This window comes from Mauremys reevesii, linkage group 6 (assembly GCF_016161935.1).
Source record: "Mauremys reevesii isolate NIE-2019 linkage group 6, ASM1616193v1, whole genome shotgun sequence".
Lineage (NCBI taxonomy): Eukaryota > Metazoa > Chordata > Testudines > Geoemydidae > Mauremys > Mauremys reevesii.
Window position 1 is genome coordinate 39,956,038 of NC_052628.1, and position 12,306 is coordinate 39,968,343.

Sequence of the window (12,306 nt, forward strand, 5' to 3'; positions counted from 1 at the left end):
TTAAGGGGAAGAAGAAACAGAGTTGTGGAGGGAGTGGAGTATCTCCATCAGGAGACCTGATGCTCTTAGAGAGAGAGAACAAAATGTTGCCATGGATCCATGAGCATTAGGAGTGGATCATAGGTTTCTATTCAGAGGGTGCACATGGCTACATTGGCAGATTTCCTTTAGCTTCCTGGTGACCATAAAAACCAGTTGAAAAAACTCCTCTTTTTAACTCATTCCTCTGCTTTTCCAAAAAAAAATGTGTAAATACCTTTTTTGCCTTAATTCAACTGTTTAAGGTGTTCTTCATCTTTTGTTAGCATTTACTATGATTTGTTAGAAGTGGAGGGAGCAGAATGACATCAATTAGACCATTTTTTGGCATGTGTATGTTTTAACTATGGTTTCGGTACCTCAAAGTCTTAATGCTTTCTTCATTAGCTCAGACATCAGTGCCTTGCATCTGTAACATTTCCATGATAGAAATCTTCAAGGCTGCCACCTGGACTTTTGCCCACATGTTTACACAGCACTGGTTTTTTTAATTTGTCATTTAGATCTCATGCCCATTTTGGAAGGGCAATACTGCAATCCTTGTATAATTAGGACTCTTTCCTGGGGGTTGGAATGCTTTGCTAGATTCCCACAAATGGGAATATGTAGAGACCACCTTAAATGAGAGGGGTTATTTGAAGAACGGTAACTGTGGTTTTCTTAATGTTGCCTCAGCAGGTTCACACTGCTCACCCATCTTCCTCTTTCCCCTGGCATTGTATTCCCAGGCTTAGCAAAACAAAGCGAGACAACTGGGAACTGTAGAGCCTCTCATGTCCTGGGTTCCAAACGGTTGGTGCTGTAAGAAGAACTGTGTAGTCCCAATGGGCACTGCTGATTTAATAGGCTCCCAATGGTCAGTGGCATTGGATGGAGCATCCCACAAGTGTAATGTAGCAGGAACACTCCTAGTAGTGTAGTCAGTGTAGTCTCTGGTGACTAGTATGCATTCCAAAAATCAGTATTGTACAGGTCTGTCTCATCTTACGCGGGGGTTCCGTTCCGCGGTTAGCGCGTAAAGCGAAAACCGCATATAGTCAAAATTACATTGAGTTGAATAGCGGGCAGAATCGCCTGCACTGCAGAAACAGTATTTAAATTGTTATTTTTCTCTTTTTTGTTTTTGTTTTTGCCAACTGCGTAAAGCTGAAATCGCGCATGTTAAATGCGCGTAAGATGCGACAGACCTGTATGTGCATTTAAAAACAAAAGTATTCACCCAACAGTGGTTATAGTATCTTAATCAAATTATAAGTTTGGAACTTTTTATGAGACCTTTTTTAACAGAAAACAATCACACAGAAATTTCATAGAAACACACAAAACTGCATTTCCTGGCTTTGGATGTTTTGTGGCATATCCTTAACATTATTAATGTAATTTTTTGTACACAAATATTGTCATGCAGTAGATTCAATGTCAGTGTTTAAATAGGTGTAGTTTATTTGTCACCTTGGTTAATTTTGGGACTTTCCCCTTTCTTATTTTGGGTGTCCCTGTTCTTTCATTTGTTTTGTCTTGACAAAACTTCATGGGGGAAGGTGGTAATGCTCTTGCTGCTTTTCTTTTTGAAACCATTGCCAATACTACAGAGGTCAATGTTGCAAGGTACTGTAGCTTTAAAATAAATAAATAAATAAAAGCCTCCAGTATTCTTGAACTTACATTCCCTGCTAGGTAAATCTCTGCTCAATAAATTTGTCTGAATGCATGTTATTTATTTTGTTCCTTTTGTGTTGGTAGAAAAAACAAAATTTCTATGGCTGAAAATTTTTTTCATTGTTGGACAAGTAACCTTGAAAACCATTGAGACAAAATAATGTCTCTGCTGAGAATGAAATAATTTCAGCACAAGTGCATCTTGGCTGTCAGATTTTCCTTTCCACCAACATATCTATATATGTTGGAAATAATTAAAGTATGACAATTTAGATGAGTTAAACATCTCTATTGTTTTCCTGAGCACATATACATCTGAATGGCCTTATATATATGTAATTTTGTATGTGTACTATGTTAGGTTGCATGTTGGTTTATTGTAAATAAATGTAAACAGAGTGTCATGGAGGTTTTTTGTACTTCACGATGCCACAGCTAATTCAATTGCATGATATTTATTTTTGCATGATATGGAATATATGTCTGTATAAATCTGTGTATAACATGTCCTGTGGTTTATGCATGCTGCACTAATCTCTGTGTTAAATCTGTCCCCTCTTTATTCAGAGCATGCTGTCTAGGTCCTTTAATTCCAATTATGCTGCAGTTAGCAACTTTCAGTATGGCAGCTCTAGGGATCTGCATGGCAGCCAGAGTAGTGTTGCCTTGAGTGTTGCAGACAGAAGAGGTTCTGGTGTGCACATTGTTCGTGTGAGTACCTACAGTAGGCTATTGCGATATATAGAGGGGGAAAAGGAAACTTGAAATATGTCTTTAAATCAATAATCAGAGTTTTGTCCTTTTATACATGGAAAGCACTGTCAAATTATAAAAATAGTTTAAACTTGTGTTATGAGTTCCTGGGCACTGAACACAAACATTTAAATTGTTTATATGCTCTACCTTCTTTACAAGGCGTTACAACTTACAAAACAAATTGTTTTTCTAATTGGCTTCCACATGCGGATGGCTGTAAAGATCTATGATTATTTTCTGTTTTGCCCTCCTCTGTAACCAGAACTATAGCTGATGATCCTTTTGTTTCTGAATTTGATCCAGGTCTGAAGAGACCTGAGTTGGGGTTTATCCATTTATTTTCAATATTTGGTAAATCAAACCTTATTTAAAGATGTCTAGAGGCAATCAAGCAAATTAAGTTGATATGTAGGTTGGCAAGAAAGATGAAGGTAGCTTCAGCATTGAACAGCCTGAATGAAGATCTGGTGTTTAAATCTAGAAGAATTCAGGTCCACAAGAAACTTGTATTAATTCTGTAAGTCAATGCATAGCAGCCATGGACATTTGTTCACCTATCTGTGAACCATCTGTGTTATGTGGCTTTAAGACCTTCAACAGCTGTATTTTTTTTAAAGTTGGGGTTAAATTTTATGGATCTCTGATTTGATTAATAGGATTAAGTTGACCATGCAAACTCAGATGATATGATTAGCATCCTTACAAGCAAAAATAAATGTAAAAATTTAGCAATTTATTCTAATATTTTAAGAAATATTGAGTCATTTTGATAATTTGAAGAAATATTTGCTTAGTTATTTCTACCCTGTTTAAAGCATCCCCAGACATCCACTGCAGGAGAGCCATGCCAAGAGGATGTATTCATTTCAGGACAGCAGAACTACTCATCTGGCACACTTAATCTCAAAGATGTTCCTCCAGACAGCATGAAGAAAGTAGCTGCACAGGTAATGAGTAATATGTTACAATATTTGGATAAGTTATCCTTCGCAAAAATGTATATTTGGAATATGGTGGAGTAGTTAGCACTTAGAATTGGTACTTTGTTTTTTAAATCTAAAACATTATTTGATTTTCACCCACTTATTTATGGTGAAATGATCAATCATGTAGCCTTAAAAGATCATTCTTGAAATAAGAAATCATCTCATTGGAACAACTGAGTGATTTGTTTTTTGTTTTATTTTCTTCTGGTCAGGGAAAGTTAATGGGGAGGGTTTTTAATAATAGGTTTCCCAATAACAGAGGGTCTGTATGTTGCATGCAGAATCCTGCATGTGGCAGACAATTTTAGAACAGTAAATAAAGCAGAATAACTTTTTTTAAAAACATGTCAGCATTTATTTACATATCATGGTAAAATTGGGCTAGTAAACTGCAGACACCAGAGAGTGTACAGTACAGAATTTGCGGCTGGGGATGAAGGACTAAGGGAGCTTTAAGCCACCTTTGCACCTTTCTTTTTCTGGGTTACTCTGGGAGCTTGAGACATTTCCAGCACATCTTAAAGAGCCCCGGAGAGCCGAAGTTATAACAGCTTCCTGGGCTGTCCTATGGGTCGTAGCACTGCCCAGAATCGCCTCAGTGTGGCCCTGTCTCTGACATGCCCGTACAGCCTTGCCTCCAGCACCACTCCCTAAGCCAGAGCTTGTGAAGGAGTCCTTTGTGGGCAGCTTTATGGGGGAAATCCTCCTCCAACTAGATATGGGACTTGTATGGCTCCTTTATTCTACTCCGTCCCTTTTATGCAGTTAAAGGGGCAACAACAGGGGTGAAAAATCTCATCCTAGAACTGCGGTGACTTCCAATGTATTTGATCAATAAACAAATGTTCATTTTGTGTAGTATGGACTTTGGTTAAGAATATTTCTGAAAGATAGAGAAATCAAATATATGGAGATACACCTATCTCATAGAACTGGAAGGGACCCCGAAAGGTCATCGAATCCAGCCCTCTGCCTTCACTAGCAGGACCGAGTACTGAGCTATCCCTCACAAAACATACAGTTGTGTTTAAAAAAAAAAAAAAAAAAAAAAAGTAAAACCTTCTACTTATCTTAAATTATACAGACAAAAAAAATTACATCAGGTAGTTAGAAATTACAAAATAACTGAATACTTTGTTTCCCAGATGTTAATTACAAGGTTATCTCTTTAGTTACAGTCTGAGAAACTGTTTACTGCCTTAAGATGTGGTTTTACTTTGAAAAATGATTATGTAACAGTCACTGTTACAGGTCTAGCTGCACCTTCATTCTGTACCTCCCAGGAGTCTGATTAGTGCACCCTTCAGGTGTTAGGCCTCTTACCTTAACCTGTCCTGGGGTGGAATCATGTGAGTCTTTCACTTTTAGACCAGGTCACCAGCTACAGCACTGTGTGCACCAATTGTGATATTTCCGCGGGCCCAACTGAGATTGGCATCAGCAAGTCTTCCTTTCCAAAGTGGGTAACAAAGCAACCCAAACAGCCTTTTCAAAACAAAGTATTGTTTAATCTTAAAGTCGGAACAAAACAAAAAAGGGTTTGTAACACAATCAAAAGTCCACTTGTGTATCTGTCTCACTTATGGTCTTAGGTAGGTCTGTCTTATTGCAGACACCTCAGCCTTTGGAGTCTCAGTTCACCTTAGCTCAGAACCTCATTTTACCCCCTCTTTTCCTGCACCCTTCAAGTAAGGTATTGCCTTTTTAGGACCAGCCATGTCCTTTGTTCCTCTTGTATCTCTTGAATCTGGTTAAACCAGTTTTGGCAGCTCACCAGGGGATCAGACCGAGCCCACAAAGGGATTGTGTTGCATTGTGTCAGGTGCTGGCAGAGCAGCTGCTAAGAGGTCATTGTCTCCTTTTTTGCCTATTGTAACTAAGGGCTTGGCTACACTTGCAAGTTGCAGCGCTGGTAGAGGCTTTCCAGCGCTGCAATTAGTAACCGTCCACACCTGCAAGGCACATCCAGCGCTGCAACTCCCTGGCTGCAGCGCTGGCTGTACACCTGGCCAGGTTGGGGTGTAGTGATTGCAGCGCTGGTGATCCAGCGCTGCTCATCAAGTGTAGACACACACCAGCGCTTTTATTGGCCTCCAGGGAATAAGGAGATATCCCAGAAAGCTTTTAACTAAATTACTCTCTTTGTTTTGTTATGCAGCCTCTTTGTTTTGTTGTGAACTCCAATCGGAGCTCCGTTGAACTGCTTATCTAAAAAACAAACACTGATCACAGCAAACAGGAGCTATCTGTACCTGGCTGTGAACGATCAAATGAGAGGCAGGGAGAGAATGTTTGCTTGACAGAGAAACAGCGTTGGATGCAGGCTGTTTGCAGTTAAGACCAAGGGTTCCCGAACATTTTGTGATTTTTCAATCCAGGAAGCTAAAGTGTTGGCTCCAAAAACCCACTCTCTCTCTCTTCCCCGCTCCCTGTCACAGTACACCACCCTCCACCCCCCTCTTTTGAAAAGCACGTTGCTGCCCCTTGAACGCTGGGATAGCTGCCCATAATGCAGCACTCCCAACAGCGCTGCAAATGCTGCAAATGTGGCCACACACCAGCGCTGGTAGCTGTGAGTGTGGCCACACACCAGCGCTGCTCCTACACAGCTGGATGACCAGCGCTGCAAACTACCAGCGCTGCAAACCGTAAGTGTAGCCAAGCCCTAACCCATCTTGAATTAACCCCTTGTATACATACAGTAAACATCACAATAACAAACAAGGAGACAGTCATAAAATATTACGGACAGCTCCCACTTCCTCCATGGTAACACTAGCACCACTTTATGCAATACATTGTTTCTTGTGTGTTCAGAGTTGCATCTACTTAATATGGACAAAAATAACTTTCTACTCTTGTTAGGACTTCAGGAGCCAATACAGCTAAAAGGAAGTGAGCTGGAACCTATACTTTTCGTGTGCATCATCAGTAGTTTATTAACTTCCAGTCAACTACATTTGTGCAAACCCATTGAAGGCAGTTAGGTTACACAATTGTACCTGGGCAGATTTTGGCTTGTATAAACTTTTATTATTGATATGATTGCAGAAGAAGGAAAGAATCTAACTTTTTTCTCAATTATGTTTTATTTTTTGTAAATGGCAGTTGGAAAAACATCTTTTTTACTTGTAAACCAGACCAATCTGATATGTAAATAAATGAAACAATACATATTAAACCCCTCATTGCCATTTTTTAGAATCACTTTACAAGGTAGAACCTCACTTACTCAGAACAGGGTCTGAGATACAGAAGACAACTGACACAGCATGAATAGAAGCTGGAATTTTCTTTCCTACTTATTTCAGTTATTTATGATTTAGAGAGAGTAAAACTTTATTAGTATTTGGACATACTAGTATGGTATATCTTGACAGATTAATTCAGCATAGCAGTGGTGATATAAATGGAAGATGATGGTGGTTTTGGAATGGGAGATTTTACAGAATGAGTGACAGGAGATATCAGCATATTAGGGTACTGAGTAAATTTAGTAGTTGTGGGAGAGGGGGGGCGAGGAGGTGTTCTTGTCCATGGGCATTGTGGTCCAGTACAAATTAATTGCCAAGGAGGCCTTCAGTAAAAAGTTTTGTTGACCAGAGCAGCAACTTTAGTTAATTAATTAAATATTTACATACATTCCTGTGGCATTAACACCATAGTGTCTGCCAAATCAAATCAACAGATAAAGTCAAACCAGAGACCAACATATACTAGAAAGATTCTCACCGTAGTTTTAAACAGTAAGGTTCTATAAGGTCTTTAGTTGTAAGATCTTTAGTGGAAGAGTTTTTCCATATTAAGTGGTAGGAGAAAACACACCCAACAGTAGCACAATTAGTTTACTAAATAGACATTTTGACATAGCATTCACACCTTTTGTAATATTATTACACTTTTCTATGAATAGTTTAGGACTAGAATTGATAGACAAGTTATATGAATAAAAAATAAAATACTATATAATTTAACAATGTAAACCAAATGTAATACTGTTAGTGGTTTTTTTGGTGATACTTCTGGTTGAGATGAATTACAGGGAAACAAGTGTTAAAAAGGAACAGAAAGCTGCCTACTCTGTTCTAGCTGATGAGTGCTAAATTAGCTTAGCTTTTCATGCTTGTCTTCATAAGTTAATACTGATAATTATAATGAAAATATAATTTAGTGGCATGTAGTTTAAAACTGAGGTTTAGTAATGCTCATAAAAATGCAATGACCAGTCAAGAAATGTTGAAATAACTGAATAAAAATTCAGGATTGTTATAAAATGTTATGATTTTAAAATGATTCATGTTTTATTCAGATACCTTTGACAAATGGGCAGATGTGCCAGCCTCACAGGCCTCAGACAAACTATAGTCAAGTCCATCATCCAGCTCCCCAAGCATCTGTGGCAAGACATCCCTCTAGAGAACAATTGATTGATTATCTGATGCTGAAAGTTGCGCATCAACCTCCCTATACCCAGCCTCAGTGTTCTCCCAAACAAGGCAATGAGATGGCAAAGCAAGAGGTAAGGATAAAAATTATATTAATTAAAGTCGAGAGGTAAGGTTTTTAATGAGTGTTTGAATATATGATTTGCACTTTTTGGTAGCCATAAGTGCAAGGTGGTTTTATTTTATTTACTATTACTGCTAAATTGGTGATGACAGAAACAGTTTAAGAATTTAACTCCAGCAAGAAAGAGCTGTAGCTTACTGGAGTTCTATCATCCCACTTTTAAAAGAAAAATGGTTGCCTGAAATCATACCTTCAGTTTGATTTTAATCTGTTTTGTTCCCTTATGATGTGGATGTTATACAGAGAAATAAACCCGTTACTAACTTATATCAGACTGGGGTACAGAAGGACTACTAGCGGGGGACAGGCTGGGGTGGGGGCACAGGAGCTATTGGGGTGACATTGAGTGAGGGTGTAGGGCCGTGTGAGGATGGGGAAGAACGGGTGCAGGAACACATGGGGACAGGGACAGATGTGCCTGACTGAATGGGAGATGCTAAGGGTCAGCCAGGGTTTGCTGACCAATTCCTCCCTTCGCCTATCTCCCCCCCCCCCCCCCCCAAAAAAAAAGATGAATCTGGAAGCATACTTCTGCCACCGACACCCAACAACTCCTCCAGGTTCAGTCCCAGCAATTACGTCCCTCAGCTCCTCTGTTATCCCTGACTCCCCCAAGGCCTTGCACTGCTTCTGAGCAGTGTGGAAAATACGGTTCTGAATTATAACACAAAGTTATTAATAAGCCTAGTAAGAAATCTGTTTGTCAAAAAAACCTTTCCTGAATCTTTTTTGTTGTCTGTATTGTTATAGACATACTTGCTGACAGGTATTTTGAACTAAATTACCAAAATAATGAAACTGGTGTTATTTTGACAAAATGTAAAATTATGAAGAATTTTTATTTTTTGGCCCAAATTTTTTATTTTTTTGGTGCAGAATGCCCCCAAGAGTACCTTTTGTCATCTTTGCATATAACATCAGCCAGCTATGCATTACTCTCCCTATGAGATTATTTTTGAACTCTGTAAACACTTGCTTCCTTGTGAAGTGACGTTCAGGCAGCAAAAACTTGCAAGGCCCTCTTCTGCACCTACACAGGTAGCAGAGTCTTTTATTAGTGACCTGAAGGCAGCATTCCAAAATATGGAGGAATGGATCAGTTAGAAGCAAACATGACAGGCACAAGATGCCAGGGAAAAAAAAAAAATTATGTGCCTGTCCCTGATGAAGAGGTTTTGCTGCTATGCAACTGGAAAAAGCATCCAGAAAAAAAATTGCAGGACTGCCAATAGTTGTAATTCTCACTTTTACAGAAATCAAAGGATTTATTGGAACCCTGCAAGTAATAACTCCAGCACACACAGTCCCTCCTAGTCCCTCCATCCTCCCTCCTTGAACAAAGACCACAACATAACATCAAAACAAAACAATTTAACACTAAAATAAAGATACAGCACCACATATTAGGGGAAGTGTTGTCTGCCCTGATCATCGCAGTATATAATAGAAGAGAAACTAGTTGAAACTGTAGGCATTGTTGTACCTCAGTAGGCAGCTCCTTACTCTAGCTGTACCCTAGGAAAATCAGTTGCTAAAAGGTAATAAAAAAAGTAATAATTGGAGATATACCAATCTCCTAGAACTGGAAGGGACCTTGAAAGGTCATTGAGTCCAGCCCCCTGCCTTCACTGGCAGGACCAATTTTTGCCCCAGATCCCTAAGTGGCCTCCTCAAGGATTGAACTCACAACCCTGGGTTTAGCAGGCCAATGCTCAAACCACTGAGCTATCCCTCCCCCCAACTAGACCAGGAGTCGGCAACTTTTCAGAAGTGGTGTGCCAAGTCTTCATTTATTCACTCTAATTTAAGGTTTCGCGTGCCAGTAATACATTTTAACATTTTTAAAACGTCTTTCTATAAGTCTACAATATATAACTAAACTATTGTTGTATGTAAAGTAAATAAGGTTTTTAAAATGTTTAAGAAGCTTCATTTAAAATTAAATTAAAATGCAAAGCCTGCTGGATCAGTGGCCAGGACCTGGGCAGTGTGAGCGCCACAGAAAATCAGCTCGCATGCTGCTTTTGGCACACGTGCCATAGGTTGCCTACACCTGAGCTAGACCATAGTTCAGACCTAAGTTTCCCTGATAGGCTGGAAAGCTCCTGATTTCTGGAGCCTCTTTCCAATCACCTGCTCCTATCTTCTGCTGTTATAGGGAGAGCAATATTGGGAGATAGTTGTGTGGAGGAGTATATTATGTTGCTGAGGTAGTGTCTTAGAGGGCTGCTCTAGGACACTAACTCAGAGATTCCTAGGAGTCCTCTGAGATTTGACCCATAGAGCCCCTACTTAGATCATAGGCCCAACCTGCCCACACCATTAAGATATTGCAAGAGCACAAGGCAATATTTTGGATAGAGTGGTGGTACATAGGCAGCTATTTTTCTAATCATATTTTTATGACCATAGTGGATTGGGGACCAAGCTTTGTCCACAGATGTTGTAAACTCGTGTAAATTGTGGAGACCTGGGAAAAACAGGATTATATAGGAATGAGAGGAGCCAGCAAGAGAGAGGAGAGATAGGATTAGGTGTGGGAAACTGAGGGAGAGCCAGAATGGGGGAGTTCAGGTGGCGTGAACCAGGAAAAGAGGAGAGTAAGCTTATGTAAATGAGATAATGCCTATTTGCCAGATGTGCAGATTACTGTGTTTAAATCATTTGGGTTATAGTTCCACATTTCTGGATTTACAGCCTTAGGAGGTGTGCTATATAATCTAACTAAACTAATACACCATAAAACTTGGCTGTTATGGCTATGTATTATGTTTTAACATACTGTTACCAGAAATTATATTTGAGATATAATTATTTCTTTTGAACTGCGGAGTAGGCTCTTCATTATTTTTGTGTTTTTGTTAATTTGAAGGCTGTTTAGTACTAATTAAATAAAAACATCTGTATGAATATTAATCCGCATTCCAAAAGTAAAGTTTACTGTTGTTTTTTGATCGCTGATATTTTGGGGATATGTCTGTTACCATATTCAAAACTTCCTTATATTAATATTAAAAATGGTAAGAGGAAAAACACTGAGATGGAGTTCAACGGTTTGTCAATGTAAGTCTTCTATTGTTTGGTCATAATTCCAACTATAGTAATTAGACAATATGATACAAGGGATTCAGCATTTTATACTATGTCCATTTCTGTGGATCTGAGCTTTCAGGGCAGTTTTTTTTACTTTGTTAGATTCGAGTGAGAATTGAAAAAGATCCAGAGCTAGGATTTAGTATATCAGGAGGAGTTGGCGGTAGAGGAAACCCATTCAGACCTGATGATGATGTGAGTATTTCATATATATATGTACCTGTTTAAAACATCTTTTGTCTTTAAAACAACTCTTAAAATAGGTTTGTTTGACATGCTTCACTTTAAATTATAATAAATGACCTGGCACATATTACCTCTTTGGTGCACTACACAGTATCTCATACATACTTGTGAGGTTTTTAATTGGGACCAAGTGTATTTAGAGCAAAACAATAGTCAGCACTTATATAGTACTTTTCATCTTCAAAACACTAAGAGATTTATTAAATGACAAAAACTGAAGGTGAAAGGTTAAGTGACTTGTCTACAGGTATGGAGTCAGTGATGGGTAACATTAGAACTCAAGCTCTCAGTCTTTTCCAATCCACTACACCGCACTGCCTTTCCAAATAGTGTTGACTGGAACAAAGAGGTTATCTCCAGAATTTTTTCCCCTCTAAGTGTTGTGTCACTTCCCATCCATACAACAGATGGAAAGCGGCAGATGGAATTAACCTCTCCATGACCTTTTTTTATTATTTTTTCAACTACCGGTAACAATATTATCATTAGTATTATTATTATTTATAAAATATCCAAATGTGCTATTGTTTGTTTCTTTTAGGTGCTATAAAATGAACAATAAAAGTGTGCTAAGCACTTCACGGGCATATTAGAGAATCCCCTACCTCAAAGAGCTTAGAATCTAAGTATACAAAAAATAAGCAAGGGATTGGGGAAGGGAAGCAAACATACGAGCAAGTGATTTGAGATAGTGTTTGAAATGCATTGTTGTCTGATTCTTGTAGGGTGTTCTTTTCCTTTCATTTCCTCCCCTTATTGATTCCATTCTATTTTCTCTCCAACCCATGCCCATTTGCTCACTACGGAGCTCTAGCCCTACTGTCTCACCTCCACAGTCCTTGCCTGTTAGCTAACTCCTGTCCGGTCACACACAAGGTGCTCCAGCTCCTCCCATATTTTCCTCACAAATTAGTCTCATAATGCCACAAGAAATAATTGATTTGCCTGTCAGTGCTTC

General features: G+C 38.9%; 2 protein-coding genes across 18 annotated transcripts in view; one reads left to right on the forward strand and one right to left on the reverse strand.

Moving 5' to 3' along the window:
- The window catches only part of ERBIN (erbb2 interacting protein), a 249,589-nt gene that overhangs the window by 229,877 nt on the left and 7,406 nt on the right, over nucleotides 1–12,306 (forward strand). For 10 of the 11 annotated variants that reach the window (XM_039544892.1, XM_039544893.1, XM_039544898.1 and 7 more), the window contains 4 exons: nucleotides 2,266–2,409; nucleotides 3,270–3,401; nucleotides 7,750–7,959; nucleotides 11,205–11,297. In XM_039544892.1, coding sequence (XP_039400826.1) covers nucleotides 2,266–2,409; nucleotides 3,270–3,401; nucleotides 7,750–7,959; nucleotides 11,205–11,297 — 579 coding nt within the window. The remainder of the gene's footprint in view (nucleotides 1–2,265; nucleotides 2,410–3,269; nucleotides 3,402–7,749; nucleotides 7,960–11,204; nucleotides 11,298–12,306) is intronic. The other variant, XM_039544901.1, reaches the window with a different exon arrangement.
- LOC120408226 overlaps nucleotides 1–12,306 on the reverse strand; it is a 50,861-nt gene that overhangs the window by 9,202 nt on the left and 29,353 nt on the right. The window contains exon 1 of one of the 7 annotated variants that reach the window (XR_005600548.1): nucleotides 4,764–4,973. The exons of the other annotated variants lie outside the window; for them this stretch is intronic. The gene's annotated coding sequence lies outside the window, so the exon portion shown is untranslated. Of the gene's footprint in view, nucleotides 1–4,763; nucleotides 4,974–12,306 lie in introns of those variants that run through there. 7 annotated transcript variants of the gene reach the window in all.